Source organism: Plecotus auritus (genome assembly GCF_963455305.1).
Source record: "Plecotus auritus genome assembly, chromosome: 13".
Lineage (NCBI taxonomy): Eukaryota > Metazoa > Chordata > Mammalia > Chiroptera > Vespertilionidae > Plecotus > Plecotus auritus.
This window is the reverse complement of record NC_137779.1, coordinates 30,124,577-30,141,604: the sequence shown is the minus strand read 5'-3', so window position 1 is coordinate 30,141,604 and position 17,028 is coordinate 30,124,577. Positions and strand designations below refer to the sequence as shown.

At 58.9% G+C, this 17,028-nt stretch overlaps 2 protein-coding genes across 2 annotated transcripts; one reads left to right on the top strand and one right to left on the bottom strand.

The window, feature by feature from the left end:
* Positions 1-4: 4 nt before the first annotated feature.
* On the top strand, positions 5-7,042 carry EIF2B1 (eukaryotic translation initiation factor 2B subunit alpha). The gene is made up of 9 exons (XM_080650307.1): positions 5-214; positions 1,140-1,241; positions 2,390-2,526; positions 2,640-2,756; positions 3,437-3,549; positions 3,856-3,924; positions 4,730-4,805; positions 5,447-5,572; positions 6,242-7,042. The coding sequence occupies exons 1-9, from the start codon at positions 202-204 to the stop codon at positions 6,404-6,406; spliced, it is 918 nt and encodes a 305-aa protein (XP_080506433.1). The 5' UTR covers positions 5-201; the 3' UTR covers positions 6,407-7,042.
* A 968-nt stretch (positions 7,043-8,010) lies between these two features.
* On the bottom strand, positions 8,011-16,699 carry DDX55 (DEAD-box helicase 55). The gene is made up of 14 exons (XM_080650301.1): positions 16,522-16,699; positions 16,321-16,371; positions 16,149-16,235; positions 14,987-15,078; positions 14,846-14,908; positions 14,103-14,252; positions 13,218-13,407; positions 12,144-12,226; positions 10,760-10,891; positions 10,447-10,539; positions 9,770-9,884; positions 9,207-9,375; positions 8,613-8,902; positions 8,011-8,408 (listed from the first exon to the last, which is right to left on the bottom strand). Exons 1-14 carry the CDS (start codon positions 16,627-16,629, stop codon positions 8,232-8,234), a joined length of 1,800 nt encoding a protein of 599 aa, XP_080506427.1. The 5' UTR covers positions 16,630-16,699; the 3' UTR covers positions 8,011-8,231.
* Positions 16,700-17,028: the final 329 nt, after the last annotated feature.

Below are 17,028 nucleotides of genomic sequence, written 5' to 3'. Positions count from 1 at the left end.
CGCCTCCGAGGGACGCGCAAGGCGGTTGGGCCCACACCCGGCGCGGTACCCACGGCCCCGCCCCCAGCGCGCCGGAAGTGGAGTGCGGAGCGGCGCCGCGCGCTGTCAGCCTCTGAGATTCGGAGCCGGCGCGGTCGCGGGACGCAAGCAGGCAGCACGGGCGGCTCCGGGCCCCTCGGGCTCCGCGGTCCGGAGGGCACCATGGACGACAAGGGTAAATCGGGCCGGGCCGGGCCTGCCGGGTCTAAAACGGAGCCGCGCAGGGGTCCCTGCACCTCGCACGCCCAGGCTGGGCTCCGGGGGAGAGCGGTCACTTTCCGAGCTCAGGCTGCTCGGCTGGAGGTGGTTCCTCTAATCTAATCCCTCCCGTGGACCTGTGTCGGGGGGATGCGCCCTGAGAGTATCCGCAGACACCCCCGCTTCTTGAACGTGCCAGCCTTCGCAGTCCTGATCTCCCCGTATGTGGGGTAGGAATGACTCTGAACTGTTGAATCTGGCAGTAGAGCCAACAGAATAAGGCGTGTTTGATGTGCTCATCTAGTGTGGTTATCCAAGTGTTTATTTTTTTTTTAATATATTTTATTGATATTTTACAGAGAGGGAGAGGGATAAAGAGCTAGAAACATCGATGAGAGAGAAACATCGATCAGCTGCCTCCTGCACACCTCCTACTGGGGATGTGCGCGCAACCAAGGTACATGCCCTTGACCGGAATCTAACCTGGGACCCCTCAGTTCGCAGGCCGACGCTCTATCCACTGAGCCAAACCGGTTTCTGCCGAAGTGTTTATTAAGAGATAATAAACAAATAGACATGTAACTTTCACGTTAAGCAAATAAAAGGTGGCAGACCCCTGCCTACAAGTAAATAAGTGTGCATTGAATAGGCGTGACCTAGCATAGACTGTCTGCAGGGACGGGTACAGGAGACACTGCTAAGGTGGTTGAGTGGGGTTCTCTCAGGACGTGGGGTCTAGGGTAAGAGGGAGAATGACCTCTAAGTCTCGTCTGTACTCCCATTAGCCATTATGCCCTGAAAGACAAACACCTTGGGAAGAAAATTGTGTAAGGCGAACAGTTATTGACAAGCTCTCTGGCCTCAAAGAGAATTTGATGGATCACTCTTTTCTCTCTTCCCAGAGCTCATCGAGTACTTTAAGTCTCAGATGAAAGAAGATCCCGACATGGCCTCGGCTGTGGCTGCCATACGGACTCTGCTGGAGTTCCTGAAGCGAGATAAAGGTGAGGGTCGCCCCCGCGCACACTGGCCCTCGGGACAGTCTCCCGACAGCTGTGAGAAGTGTGGACAGTGAGAGAGATGTGTCCCTGCATGCGGTGATGTCACCCCAAGCTCAGCTTCTCCCTTCACTTTCTTCCTTTTACCCTGAGAGAGCCCTCAAGTTACTACTAGTAAATGGGCTCCCTCCCTCTCACAAATGAAATAGACTTGGAATCAAGAGTGGCCGTTTTATTATTTTTTTAAGAATGACCGTTTTATGTCCAGTTGTCCGTGAAGCTTAAATTACAGCAGTAGGTCAGCTTTCCAGTTGTTTATTGAGCTGTCTTGTGCCAGATTCTCTGCAGAGAACGTTCCAGAATAAATTCTGGCATTAAGTCCATTCATCCCGATCGCCTGCCAGTTCAGGCAATCCAAATGTAAGCATCTGGGTATAGCGTGACATCTTGTGTAAGGGGAATAATAAAGCCTTCTTTATCCCAGGACAACCTCCCGTGTCTCCGTGCGCTCCCAATAACATCCAAACACCTGGTCCCCACCTGCCCCGCCTCACACACCTCACCTGCCGCGGCTCCTTAACGTCCTCGGAGCTTTCTCTCTCTCGGACCTGTGCTTCGGCCCTGCTGGCCTCTCTTTCTCAGACCCGGCTTGTTCCCATCTCGTGGCCTTTGCATTGTCATGGTCTGCCCCTGGGGCCTTTCCCACTGGATCTTATGCGGCTGGACCCTTCCCTCTTCAGGTCTCGGTTTAAAGGGCCCCGACCCTTCCCTCTTCAGGTCTCGGTTTAAAGGGCCCCGACCCTTCCCTCTTCAGGTCTCGGTTTAAAGGGCCCCCACTCCAAGAAGCCATGCCTGCTCACTTGACCTTAGCTGCGCCTTTCCTATCCTGTTTCTCTTTTCCGTCCTCATTACACTCTGTAATTAGCGTCCCTATTTCGCTGGGTGCTTGTTTCTTTTCTGCCTCTTCCACTAGGAAGAGAGTTCATCAGAGCAGGGACCCTGTCTGTCTTGTTCACTGATGTATCTCTGGCATCTAGACCAGCATAACTGTACATCGGAGATGAGTGAATGAATGAGTGAGTGAGTGAATGACAGACCCACCGAGGGCCTGTGAGACTGTGATAAGCGTCACATTTCTCATGTGATCGATCCAGGGGAGACGATCCAGGGCCTGAGAGCGAATCTCACCAGAGCCATCGAGACCCTGTGCGGCGTGGACTCCTCGGTGGCCGTGTCCTCGGGCGGGGAGCTCTTCCTGCGCTTCATCAGCCTCGCGTCCCTGGAATACTCGGTAAGCCCGCCCGCCCGCCCGCCCCGGCTCCTTTCCCGCTGCTCCGTTTGGCTGCAAACATCCTCCGCTTTGCCTGGACCTCCCTGGCCCTCATCCTGCCCTTCCCTCCCCAGGATTACTCCAAATGTAAAGAGATCATGATTGAGCGGGGAGAGCTTTTCCTCAGGAGGATCTCACTGTCCAGAAGTAAAATCGCAGATCTGTGCCACACTTTCATCAAAGACGGGGCGGTGAGTGAGGTGCCGCCCTGCGGTAACTGGGAGCGAGGGCTTCGGAGTTAGGACCCCTGGGTGACTTCCTGCCTCCGCCACTTCCGTGCTGTGTAACCGCTGTGCCGCAGCGCACTCCCCGCTAAGCAAGCGGAATAACAGCACCCACGTCGCGGGGTGGTTGTGAGGACTGATCAGGTGGTGTGTGTAAGGACTGTGTGCTGGGCCTGGCACACAGTAGGCGCTACATACATGTACGTATGATCATAGATGGTTGTCATTTTAAACAGAAAAACACCGGGACAGCGTGGGTAAGGCTTGTTTTAATGAGATGCCTTAAGGAAGTTTTTGTTACTGGATATGTATTAAGTTAGTACAAAACAGTCACAGAGCAGCTCCTGTCGCTGGCCGATGCTGCCGTCTTCCTGGTAAAGGCCAGCACTGGGTTGAGGTTTTTTTAATCTCATTTCAATGCTGTGGCAGATGCACAGCTGCCCAATGTTGATCAGGGAGGAGAGACAGGAGCTGCAAGCGAAGTGGGTCGCCCCGGCCAGGGCTAATACGCTTACGACGTGTCTGCCACCAGCATACTTCCCTTCTGCATCACCCACTACTGACCGTGAGACATCGCGGGCACCTAGAGTGCCCAGGGTGGGGAGCGTCGGGCGGGCCGGCCCCTCTGACGCGTTCTCGGCCCACAGAGGATCCTGACCCACGCCTACTCCAGAGTGGTCCTGAGGGTCCTGGAAGCGGCCGTGGCGGCCAAGAAGCGCTTCAGTGTGTACATCACCGAGTCGCAGCCGGATTTGTCCGGGCAAGTACCTCTCTTGGTCCTGTGCCCGGCAGCCACTCCAAAGGGCGGGCTGTGGGCTAGAAGCCATTGCAAGAAGCCGGGGCTCGCCCCGACCTGCCGCGTCCCGCGCTGCCTGCCTGCTGGCACCGGGGAAAGCCACGTGAACCACGGGGGGTCGCAGCGTGGGCCCAGGGTTGACCCAGCAGTGAAGTTTTTCCATCAGCTCCGTTTCTCGCCAACGTGATTTGTCGTCAGTGGCGTGACTCGTCATACCTCACTCTGGAACTTTCTTGGATTTTACCTGATGCTCTCAAATGTCATTTTCAGGAAGAAGATGGCCAAAGCGCTGTGCCACCTCAACGTGCCCGTCACCGTGGTCCTGGATGCCGCTGTTGGGTGAGCGCCAGCGTCCCCGGCTGCGATGACGCGCCCCCACCCACCCCCAGGGCTGGCCGAGAGCAGGGCTTCCAGATTGGAGGTCTGGGTCCCAGTCATAAACCTGCACTGGAGCGCGCCCGCCTCTTAATTACTAGCTGCCCGAAACCAGCAAGCTCGTTACAGGCCTGATGGCGCTGACGCCAGGCTGGAGGACGCTAGCAGGGCGGCGATGGGAGTCGCTTATGTAGCCTATGGTGCAAGGAGGGTCAGGGTCAGGTCAGCAGATGGGGCTCCCCCTTCATCTGGACACGGTGCCCTGTGGCCCTTGGCTTCTTCGTCTCCGCCATGCCCCCTCCCCCGAGGCCACATGCCAGGGAGCCTCCGAGACCACAGGAGAGCCTCTTCCGGAGGAAACACGTGCAGAAGCCAGGGCTGGGGCGCCTCCGCAGCGTCCTCCCCGTGGCCGCTGGAGCAGGGAAAGGCCTTCGCCCGCCTGAGAGCGCGTCAGGCCTCTAGCCCCCGGGTGCGTGTGAGGAAGCAGAACAGGAAGCAGCACGACGCAGGGAGGCAGGAGCCAGGCCTGAAGCCTTGCTCGGGTTCGCACGTCTGTGCGCACACCGGGTGGCAGCGTGACGGGGGGTCGCGATGGAAACGGGTTTGACGCGCTGGCAGCGGTGCCAGGGCCGCCGCGGGTGTCAGGTGCGCTGTGAAGCGCGTTAGTTACGGGAGGAACTCGCCCCGTGGAGGTGAGCGTTAGCCTTTGCAGGCGAGGCTGCTAACGAGCGGAGGAAGGAGCGGAAACCTGTCTCCCTGACTTCCTCAGCTACATCATGGAGAAGGCGGACCTGGCCATAGTGGGCGCGGAAGGAGTTGTTGAGAACGGAGGCATCATTAACAAGGTAGGGGCCTCAGCTCCCCCCGGTCCTTTCCAAGGCGCGGGGACGGGCCGCGGACCTCGGTCACGGGAGCGGTGCTGTGCTGTGCGGTTCAGTCACGTGATCCTGCTTAGCCCGTCCGCTTGCTTCCCAGTCCCAGAAGCCATTGCGGTGGTCAGTCCATTCTTGGTAAAATTCCCTTCTGCTTCGGAGACTCATCTATGTAAAATGGGGAATGTGATTGCTATTTCCTCACAACACGTTTAACTGGAACTGGGTCTTTTCGGTTGGTTTTTCTTTTCCATTGAGTATGTCTGACGTCAATAGAACGTTAAAATGCTTCCATCAGGCGGCCGGTGTGGCCCAGTGGCTGAGCACCGGCCAGTGAGGTCCTGGTGATGCCGTTCAGGGCACGGTTCCCTGTGCAGGAAGTGGTGGCTGGCGGCTCTGACCTGCATTTCCCTAATGACTCCGGACCCTGAGCATTTCATGAGTTTACTGGCCGTTGTGTATCTCTGGGAGAATATCTACTTTGTTTTCTCTTTTAAAAGCTCCTCTTCGGTTCCGAAGTGAGAAGTTCATGTGTTACGATCACTCGTGTGCCTTCTGTTGCCTCCCGTGACCTGCTGTCGGTCTCACCGGCTCCCCTTGCTCTCACTTCCCAGATTGGAACCAACCAGATGGCCGTGTGCGCCAAAGCGCAGAACAAGCCCTTCTACGTGGTCGCGGAGAGTTTCAAGTTCGTCCGGCTCTTCCCGCTAAACCAGCAGGACGTCCCAGACAAGTTTAAGGCAGGAGCTTTGCGTATCTGAAGGGTGTCTGAGTCCAAACTGAAACCTTAGGAAAAACGCTAAGAATGGGTCAGAGTCTGTCCCTTCCCGGGCTGTTTCCTCCCGCGTTGGGAGAGGAAGGTAAACTGGTGGCGGTGAGACTGAGTCTAATTTGGCCCCAGAATCTCAGCCTCCCGTCTCCCACTCACAGGAAGGTAAACTGGTGGCTGTGAGACTGAGTCTAACTTGGCCCCAGAATCTCAGCCTCCCGTCTCCCGCTCACTGAGCCCTAGACACGGCTGCGGAGGCGGGGGCTGGTGGGGAACTGAACGTGCCGGCCTGGAGCCCGCTGCCCCCTGACACCTCCTGAGCACGTGCCCGTGGGCAAGCCCTGTCCTCCCGAGCTCCGAACCTCAGTGACCTGTGCAGGGGGAACAGCACTGGGGGAGGGAGACGGTCCCAGACCCCCCGTGGGCGCGCTGAGCAGTGGCCGCCCAGAGTGAGGGGACCCGTGCTGTGGGCCTCTGAGCCCAGGCGGCCGCCGTGACGGCCCACCACAGCAGCAGCTCCCTCTTGTCGGTGTGCGCTCAGCTGGCTTCTCCCCGTCTGGGCGGAGTGGTCAGGCCAGCCCCCAGTGCAGAGCCCTGAGCACGTGGAGAGCGGACTAACGCGGGCTTCCTGTCCCTGCAGTACAAGGCGGACACGCTGAGGTCTGTGCAGACCGGACAGGACCTCAGGGAGGAGCACCCGTGGGTCGACTACACGCCCCCCGCCCTGATCACTCTGCTGTTTACGGACCTGGGGGTGCTGACGCCCTCGGCCGTCAGCGACGAGCTCATCAAGCTGTACCTGTAGCGGGCCTTCCTGCCTCGAGGGGACACAGCTGCGGGGGGGGGGGGGGGGGGGCCTCTGGGCCCCGCGGCGAGCCAGGCCGAACGGAACCGTTCTAATGAAGGTTTATGGACTGAGGACTTAAAGTCATGATTTTGGTGGACTTTTTATTCTTTCCAGTCCTGTTCAAACATGTTCCCGGTTCCCGTAAGACAACCTAAGTTGTGCTGATGGTTCCCAGACACTGTCATTCACTTCCTGTTTGTAGAAACACACATTAGACTACTGGCTCCTTAGCCCTCCAGACCCCTCCCCTCGTCCTCTGCGCTGCAGTGATGTGCCAGGCCCCGTTAAAGGATGCAGGCGCTCCTCACTGCGCAGGCCCCGGAGCCTGTGGTGCCCCACAACAAGGGCAGGAAACGCCTGCTCGGGCAGCATCGCTCCCCTGGTGCACACGAGCCAGCGCAGCCGCGACAGCATGGAGCCAACGAGCGGAAGCGGCCAGAGAACCCAGGCGCTCCCCGCTGACGCCTCCCAGACGCTGGGAAACAGAAGTTGTGTCTGTGAAGGATGGGGGTCTTAACAGGTTTGGACCGGACGTTTAAGAATGGTACTTGGGAATACATTCAGCGTCTTTTCAAATAAATAACATGGAACACTGATTGGTGTCGCATCAGTGCTGTGAGCCGAGCCAGGCCCCGCTGTGTGGAGACAGTGCCACCACGTTCCCACACTGAGGGAGTAGTTGATTAGAAGGAAACAGTTTATTCAACAGAAGGCATCATCTCCCAAAATATGACTAGCTGCCTCGACTTTTCAGCTATTCCCCAATAATAGGGTCCTGGGGACCGTTCTCAGGAAGGAAGGAAAACCCTGGGCCACTGGCCACTCTGCCATCCCGTGCACCGCCCCAGAGGGGACACGTGGCCCCTGTGCCGTGTCCGTGCACTGCCCCAGAGGGAACACGTGGCCTGTGCCGTGTCCCATGCACCGCCCCAGAGGGAACACGTGGCCCCTGTGCCGTGTCCCGTGCACTGCCCCAGAGGGAACATGTGGCCCGTGCCGTGTCCCGTGCACTGCCCCAGAGGGGACACGTGGCCATGCCGTGTCCGTGCACCGCCCCAGAGGGAACACGTGGTCCCTGTGCCGTGTCCGTGCACCGCCCCAGAGGGAACACGTGGCCCATGCCGTGTCCGTGCACTGCCCCAGAGGGAACACGTGGTCCCTGTGCCGTGTCCGTGCACTGCCCCAGAGGGAACATGTGGTCCCTGTGCCGTGTCCGTGCACTGCCCCAGAGGGAACACGTGGCCCCTGTGCCGTGTCCGTGCACTGCCCCAGAGGGAACACGTGGCCCCTGTGCCGTGTCCGTGCACTGCCCCAGAGGGAACACGTGGCCTGTGCCGTGTCCCATGCACCGCCCCAGAGGGGACACGTGGTCCCTGTGCCGTGGCCCGTGCACTGCCCCAGAGGGAACACGTCCCTGTGCCGTGTCCGTGCACTGCCCCAGAGGGAACGCAGTCCAGGGGCGGGGCACCCAGGGAGCTCAGGAGCCTGACAGCACTAGGGGACTTTAAAAAGCGTGAAGTCTACCCCAGCATCAGTGTATTAAAAAGAAGTATAAAATAGGCCCAGAAAAATAAGCTCTTTAATTACAGGCGACCCATCAAAATAAATATCGACATCTATTATTTACACCAAGTAACTTCCACCTCCCGCTGGGCCTCAGGCGGGTGTGTCTGTAGTAAAACGTTCATGACCTGAAGGCCCCTCCGACCTCCCAGCCTGCAGGACAGCACGCCTGCTGGGTCCTGATCCCGGTGCCGGCTCCCCGCTCACCTGAGCCCCGGAATCAGCCGTCCCCCTCCACATCCGAGGCCCCCAAACCCGCTGTCCTGAGGGACCCTCTGGCACTCGTCAGCAACCCCTTCTCCAGCTCCTCCTCAGTGATCCTGCCTTTCTTAAACTTCTTCAGGAGCCGCGTGTCGTTCAGAAGTTCCTCCATATCCTCGTCCTCCAGGTCAGAGCCCTAGCGCAGGAGAGACCCAGCCCCGAACGCCTCAGTGACAGGGATCTGAGGGAACAGCACGCTCTCAGAGCGGCTCCCACAGCACCGGTGTCCCGTCACCACGTAACACAGCACCGTGAGCGCCCCGGGCACGTCCCATCAGAAGACACCCCCCATGGCACGCCCCCATGGATTCCAAGGTGGTAACAGAACCTCCCGCGTTACCTCTTCCCTTTTCCTCTTCTTGTTCATTTTCTTCTTCTCCCTTTTGGCCTTCTGCTTCGACCAGGCTTTCTTTTTCACGACTCTTCTCCTCCCTTCGTTGTCCGTTTTCTCCTTCCTCTGCTGCTCCAGCAGCTTCTGCCTCTGCTTTTCCCTGACTTTATCTCTGAATGGGATGGTGTCCGTGTTGACGTCCACCGGCACGAAGTCCAGAAGCTGCTTTCCTCTCAGCTCCGGCATCCGGGGCATCTTCAGGAGGGCGAAGCCTCGCGCAAGGGCAGCGAAGTCCAGATCTGATTCAACCAAAGCGCCAGGGTGAGACCCGGCCCCCGGAGGTTCCAGCAAGATCCTTTCTCTAACCAGCCATCTCATGACTTCGTTGTAACTCAAGTTACGACGTTTGCGCTAAAAAGGACGCTCGGCAGCCAGCTCGTTCCCTCTGCCCAAGCCCTGGAGGACTCCCCGTTGGGCGTTTAGAAAACAACGCCCCGACCCAGGCCTAACGTTTTATAAGCCAGAGCAGCCTCGTGCCCGGGTGCCTGCGGGAGCGCGGCCACCTCGGCCGGAGACACAGCCGCGTGCCGACGCCCGACTCACCCTTGAGTCTGAAGATGAGGCTGCACTCGTGCTTGGCGTAGGCCTGGACGAAGGACACGAAGGCCCGCATGCCCTTCTCAAACACGGCCCTGTCGGCCAGGGCCAGGGCCCGCAGCTTCGGGAGGAGGTCCGCCGTGTGCTTCTGTGGCTGCATCTCCTGCAGGGGGCACTGCAGGGACCACACTCACTTCCACGCCCCCAAGGCTCCCCCAGAGCCAGCGCCAAGGAGACGGAGGGCAAAACGATGCCCTCGCATCTCAGATCAGAGGCCGTGAAGCCCAACTCCAGCCCCAGTGTTTTACTGGGTCCGAAAGCATTAAAAATGTTACATGACCACTGACTTCTGGTTGGGAAGTACGGCAAAGCCAGGCCCACGTTCCCACCCGTGTCCACCAGGGACACAGCTGGGGCTGAGCCGTGGCTGCCACCCGCGATGAGCTGGGGTCTCCCCACGGCCCTGAAGGCCAGGTTCCCGCACTTACATCACCAGCCGGGCCCTGTGAGCCTGCACCCCGCTCTAAGTCCCCGACCACTTGCTGGAACAGGGGCGAGAGGCGGCTCACCTTCTGGTTGATGGCGAGGAAGTTGACGTAGGACTCTTCCATGGGGAGGAGGAACACCAGCGCGCTGCCGCCGTGGCCGATGCGCGCCGTGCGGCCACAGCGATGCACGAAGGCACTGCGAACACGGGACGGACACGGCGCATGCGGCGGTGGCTGAGCCAAGCTCGGTCCCAAGCCCGCCCCTGACCAGTGTGGACACAGGAGAGACAGCGACTACATATCCACTGCCAACCAGACAGGACGCTGTGAGGCCTGAACACGGGCCACAGGTGTTTACATGTATGCTTAGCTGGCGGGACAGGCTGGACGTGGTCCCAGTGGGACATTTGGAAAACAACAGAAAGTACACAAAAGAGGAAGATGGCCTGCAAGCTTCCACCGAGAAGTAACCATCATCACTGCTCAGTGTACATTACACATTACAGGCGTTTTCTATTTGGAAGCATTTCTCAGTGACGCATACCGTTTTCTTTACACATTTACCACGTGCACTCCGCAGGCATTTTAGAAGGTATCCGAAAATGCCATTAACGGCTGCAAAGCCTGGTATCACTACCGAGAGGGCCGCGATACACGCACTGCCTATTTTTGCTGTCAGGAGTAACTTTTGTCAGTCTGCCCCAGACTCCTATTTCTAGGCGATTCCCAGGCGGGGGCAGCATGCGGTCGTGCGGTACCTTGCGCTGCTGGGGGGGTCGTACTGCAGCACCCAGTTCACCTCGGGGATGTCTATGCCGCGGGCCATCACGTCGGTGCACACCAAGATCCCGCTGGGGAGGGAGACAAGGCACCATGAGCGGGATCCGCACGCCCATGGCCGGCAGCCTTCACACGCTCAGCGAGGACAACAGGGGCAGGTGCGCATCTGCACAGAGAGGACAGGACACTGGGGAAAGGGCGGGGCGGCCGCAGGGAAATGAACGGCGCCCAGGGAGCGTCCAAGGCAGAGGACATGCGGCGGTCGGAGATGCGCGTCCCCGCCAGGCCCACCTCTGCAGCTTGCGGAAGCCCATGAAGATCTTGTTGCGCTTGAACTTCATCTTCCCGTGAATGCACATGACCTCCACGCCCTTCACCAGCGCGCCCAGGGCCTTCCCGTAGTACTCCACGCAGGCACAGGTGCTGCGAGGGGGACCGAGGGCTCAGGCGGGGGCCACCGGCCCTCCTACAACCAGACGCAGTGACGCCCCGCCCTCCGGGAGAAGGCAGCCGGCCGTGCATGTCCACAGCTGAGCTCTAACCCCACCCTCCGCCGACAACTCCCCTCAAGCAGGGGCTAGAACCCTGGACACATCCCCACCCTCTGCCGACAACTCCCCTCAAACACGGGCTAGAACCCCGGACACATCCCCACCCTCTGCCGACAACTCCCCTCAAGCACGGGCTAGAACCCCGGACACATCCCCCCGCCTAAAGATGATGTAGCAAGGGGGTCCCCTGGCCCCTGGGAAACGGATTACACTGAAGTCGTCTTTCCTAACAGAAGCGATGACATCTTAAATATAAAGAGCTTCACGAGCTGTCCTAACGCTCCTGCTTCCCCTCTGGGGACCGGTTCTTCCCCATCACCCACTCCCAGGGCTCAGCAGGAAAGCCAGGTCCCCCCAACCAGATCCACCCGAGGTATCTGGTCTGGGCGTCAAGTCACCCCAGGGCATCGCAATGAGGGTGTGCCCGAGAGGGATGGCCACACAGCTCTCTGGGGCTCCCCAACCCTGTCTTCCCAACGGCTGGGCATCCAACTTGGGGAGTCTGTGAGCTCCTCTGCAGCGCCCCACTAATGAAGTTCACCCACACCCCCTTTCATTGGGAAGGGCTCCAACGTGACGTCACACCTGGTGCCGGTGAGGGACCTGACGCTTACGGAGCGGCCATGGGCGTGAGGGCAGAGCCTGAGCCGAGGTCTCTTCCTTCCCCGGGGCTCTCCCACCGCACCAGGCTGCAGGTCCCACCGGCTCCCTCCTGCCCCTTAGACCTCCTCTCCAACGCCTGGCTCAGTGACTGCCTCTCTGTCCCCACAATCACGTCAAGACACACAGGCAGTGAGATCCTGAACGCAATCGGTGCCTCCTGAAATCTTTGTGTGTGTGTGTGCGCGCGCGCGTGCGTATACCAGGCTGTATTTCTTAGCTGGGGGTCAGTATAGCCGACACAACTGCAGAAACACGGACGGAGCTGACGTTGCGGGACATGGAGCAGCAGGACCTGCCTGCCTCGGGACGACTTTCTCCAGGAGCTGGGTTTTCGGTTATTTGCAGCCGAAAGCATTCCTAGCTGGGAAGCGTCCTCACCGAGGGAACGCCCACCCGAGGGCCGGGAGCGCCAGGCGCCCGGGTGTGGCTGAGCCCGGCCCCGCCCAGCCCTGAAGCGCTACCTGAAGAAGACCAGGTGCTTCTCCTGCTTATGATTGCGGAGGAAATGGACCAGCTGATTGAACTTCTCATCTGCCTTGCACACCTGCAACGAAAAGGGACACGAGTAAAACACACACACGCAGTGATCCCGATCCCGATGGCCAATCGCTCAGTGAGCGATGCTCCGTGTCAGCCCTGACTCTAGGGGTGCGTTTCCCGCACTCACAGGACACTTCGTCAGAACGCCCCCCAGGCCGCCCCGCTCACTGGACGCAGCTCAAGGGAAAGAAGTTAAGTCTGTCCAGCTCGCTGCGTTCGCTTCGAGCACGTGTTTCACTTCCCCCGGCTTTGCTGAGGTGGAAGTGGCAGAGAAAACTGCACGTATTGCCCTAACCGGTGTGGCTCCGTGGATAGAGCGTCGGCCTGCGGACTGAAGGGTCCCGGGTTCGATTCCGGTCAAGGGCATGTACCTTGGTTGCGGGCACATATCCAGTGGGGAGTGTGCAGGAGGCAGCTGATCGATGTTTCTCTCTCATCGATGTTTCTAACTCTCTATCCCTCTCCCTTCCTCTCTGTAAAAACTCAATAAATTTAAAAAAAAAACAAACTGCACGTATTTAAGGTGTCCAGTGTGATAATGTGACACACGTATACGATGAATGTGAAACAATGGCCACCATCAAGGTAACCGCCTGGCTGGGCCCGGCCAGGTGTGGCTCACTGGTTGAGCAGCGAGCTCTGAACCAAGAGTTTACTGGTTGGATTCCCGGTCAGGCCACATGCCCAGGTTACGGGCTTGAGGCATGCAGGAGGCAGCCGATGGGTGTTTCTCTCTCATCTATCTGTCTCTCTCTCCCTCTCCCTTCTTCTCTAAACTCAATAAGAACATATTTTTAGAAAGACGGGTAAGTGACAACACCTATCACACCACATGGCTGCCCTGTTTTCTGTGAGAGCCCTTAAGATCTGCCCCTTAGCCAACGCAAGCACGCCCCCCGGCACTGCCAAGTACGTCCCTGGCTGCACCGAGACCCCCGGCATCACTGCCGAGTCGCCGGGGCGCGCGAGCATCCCGCGGAGCATCCCGGGCTCACCATGTAGTGGTTCTCCAGGCGCGAGGGCGTCTTCTGGGTGCTGCTGGCCGCCGCGCCCTTCTCCTTCACACAGATGCGCACGGGGTTCCGCAGGCCTGCTCGCACCAGGCTCTCCACCTCCTGCGTCTGCGTGGCCGAGAACAGGCCCGTTCTCCTCTGCTTGGGCAACAGCTCCAGGATGCTGTTTATGCTGAAAAAGGGGGGCAAACTGAACCCTAATTTATCGACACAACCTGCAAACATTACGTTATGATACTGAACTTGAAAAAGACCGAAAGAAACTATCGCAGTATTGACAGCAAATGTTCCTGAGGTGAGACGATGAACGCCTTTTATTTCTCCTTCGTGTTCTCACTTTTCGTTTCTCTATGTAAGCACGTTATTGTACTTTCACCAAGTGGGGCAGTGCAAAGAAGAAAGTGAAAGTAAGACAAACTTCTTGGGACTAAAAACCAGTGAACTGTACATTTTAAATGGGTGAACTGTGTGACACAGGAATCAGATCCCAATTGAGCTGTTTATTCACACGCACACACACGCGCACGCACACACGCACGCACACACGCACTAAAAGGAACCATGAAGGAAAACGCATCCTAAGATGAAGAACTGGGCCCCGGCCAGGAGGCTCAGGTGGTTGGAGCATCATCCTGTCCACCAAAAGGTCAAGGGTTCGGTTCCCGGTCAGGGCACATAGAGGCAACCTATCAATGTTTCCTTCTCTTTCTCCCTCTAAACATATCCTCGGGTGAGGATTAAGGAAAAAGGAAATTAAAAAAAAAAAAAAATGAAGAACTGGAGTTTATACTGTGCGGTAGAATGTGAAGGAGCAAACAATCTCATGCCGTGAAATTCATGTGTCCAATCGAGTCCGAAATCCAGTACCTGGCCTCAAACCCCATGTCCAGAAGTCTGTCTGCTTCATCCAACACCAGGACATCAAGGGACCTCACGCAGCTGGCCAGGTCCAGGCCCTCGGCCTTCCTTCGGAACATGTCCTCCAAGCGGCCCGGCGTCGCCACAATGATGTTCCCGCTGGAAAACGAAGTTAATATGGACCTCACGCTCTGATCCTGGGGGTACTTTGTAATTCCAAACACCACGTTTTATATCCGACCCCCCTGAAAGGCCACCTAGATCCCCGTGGGGAGAGAGGAGACACGTGAGCAGGAGGACAGATGAACGGGAACTCCGGTGCCGTGCAGGTTGGGGATGGAAATCCCAAGCCCCCACTTTAGACGTGTCTGCAAGGGCTAAGATGCCAGGGCGATGCGGCAGACTAGTGGGTGTGCCGGATCTAAGGCTCCGGGCGAGGTCAGCAACCACCAGGAGGGATGAGGCCACTTCGAGAGCCCAGGGTGACCAAAGCAGGGCCCTGGGGGGAGCTGGGGGGCCTCAGCCCACACCTCCTGCTCCTGCAGGGGCAGGGCTCGCCGGAGGGAGGGTTCAGGAGGGCCGAAAGCAAGGAGCCAGAGAGTAAAAAGGAAGCTTGGCCTGAAGGAAACCCCTTGCTGGGAGGGGCGGTGACTGAGAGGGGAGTTCCCGGGTAAGCTGAGATGATGCACCCATTCCTCCTGGGTTCAGCGCCGAGAGCAAGCAAAGAGCCGAGCAGCAGCGAGCAACCTTACCCGTGCTCCTTAAACCTCGAGACATCTTCTCCGGGATTCCTGCCTCCGATCCAGAGAATCTGGCTGAAACGAGAAACAGGTCCTGAGCAGGCCAGGCACAATCCCGGCCCGTGGCCAACAGGGACCCTGCACCCCCTTTACCTGAACTGCGGGAAGGGCTTCGTGAAGTGCGACAGGACCTCATCGATCTGAACAGCCAGCTCCCGAGTGGGTGTGATGATGATGGCTCCAACCTGCCCGGGGGGGGGGGGGGGGGGGGGAGGACACGGGATGAGCAGTGCACGGGGCCTGCAAGCTGGGCACATGCCCCCGGACCCTCCACCTCACGGCCTGGGCTTGCTCAGCAGCCCGGGTCCAGTGCATGTCCGCTACTTTAACTCAGCCCGTCCTCATCTTCTCGCCAGCTGTGTTCCTTAAAGCAGCGGGCGCCAACCGGAGGTCCACAGGCCACTAGTGGTTGGTGAGGTCCGAAAGGTAGGCGACGGCTGCCTTAAAGTGCCCTGAGCTCTGAACCAGCCAATATTGAACCAGTGCTCCTAGCGGCATTTGGGGTGAGGTTCCTGGGAGCCTCGGGTCCCACTTGCATCAACCAATCAATATGGAGGTTTGGCTGAGGGTTCTGTTTAAAGACGACGATTTAAAATGTCCTCTTAACTCACTGACATTGAACTCAGCCAACAGCACGTCCCTCACACCTGAAGGAAGCTCGTCTAACACCTCTTCTCCATAAGGCGCGTTAGCACGCTTGGGGCCGTGTTAACAGCAAAGTCACCCACAAACATGCAAACATCACAGCAGTAAGTGGGCCACGCAAGGGACAGCTGTGGACAGTCTGAGGCGGAACAGGAAGGCAGTGTCCCCTGGTTCAACTCGGCAGGCTGCTCGCACAGGCCCAGGGGGCAGCATGAGAGCGGGTGGGAGCCACAAGTCAGTCTCCCAGGCAGACCCGCTCACAGAGGCAGGATCTGCGCATAGTGACGACAGACTTTATTCCCATTTGCTTTTTTAAAAAATAGATATATTTTATTGATTTTTTTTTACAGAGAGGAAGGAAGAGGGATAGAGAATTAGAAACATCCATCAGCTGCCTCCTGCACACCCCCTTCTGGGGATGTGCCCGCAACCAAGGTACATGCCCTTGACCGGAATCGAACCCGGGACCCTTCAGTCCTTAGGCTGACGCTCTATCCACTGAGCCAAACCGGTTAGGGCCCCATTAGCTTTTTAAGCTTCTGCTCAGCTTCCTAGCCAACTGTGAACGGCCCGGTGACGCGGTGAAACCACAGCCCGCGGCTCGCCTCACCTGATGCCTCTTCAGCTTCTCTTCCCTCCGCAGGAGAATCTCCAGGATGGGGATGACGAAAGCGAGGGTCTTCCCACTCCCCGTGACCTGCGGGGGGACAAGGGTGTGGTCGGCTCGTGCCCGCGGTTCCTTGCGGAGGGAAACTGGAGGGCAGTCCGCACACGGGACTCACCGCCTCGGCAGCGACATCCTTGTTTTTCAGGAACAGCGGGATGGTCGCGGACTAGAGGGAGAGATGGCAGAGCACTGGTCGGAGAATGCCGGCTGCACGGACCGGCGTGTCCCATCCAGCTGGTGCCCGGCCGGCTGGGCGCCCGCCTTTCTCCCCCTGCCCCAGCGCACGGAGGACCCTCCTCCCCGGCCGCGCCGGTACCTGCACCGGCGTCATGTACGGGAAACCCAGCTCGCGCAGCGCACCCAGCACCCGGGGGTGCAGCGGCACCGGCAGCGACTCCCAGGATCCTTCCGTCACGTGCTCCATACCGAGCCCCGCCGCCACCGCCGCCGCCCCCCAGACGCCTCGGGAACGCCGGCAGCGAACACTTCCGCTTCCGGTCGCCGACCGGTCCGGCCGGGAACCGTGCTCCGGCTGCTAAGTTCCGGAGAGCGGAAAGGCGTCCTCGCTGCAGGTGACTGGGAAGCCGATTAGGGGAGAGTGAAAGCGGGCGGCGGGGGCCCGGAGGATGCAGGGCCACCCGTCCGGCGTCCAGCGCAGCCACCTGGGCTCGGCCACTCCGAGCGGCAGTTCGGCGGGAGGGATATGCCCCGTCTCTCACTTTCTCCGCCGTCGGAGGCAGATGGCAGCACAGTACCGCGTGCTGGCCGAGGACAGCGGGCTGGAGAGCGGACAGGAAGGGACCCCAGCCGGGCCCAGGTTAAC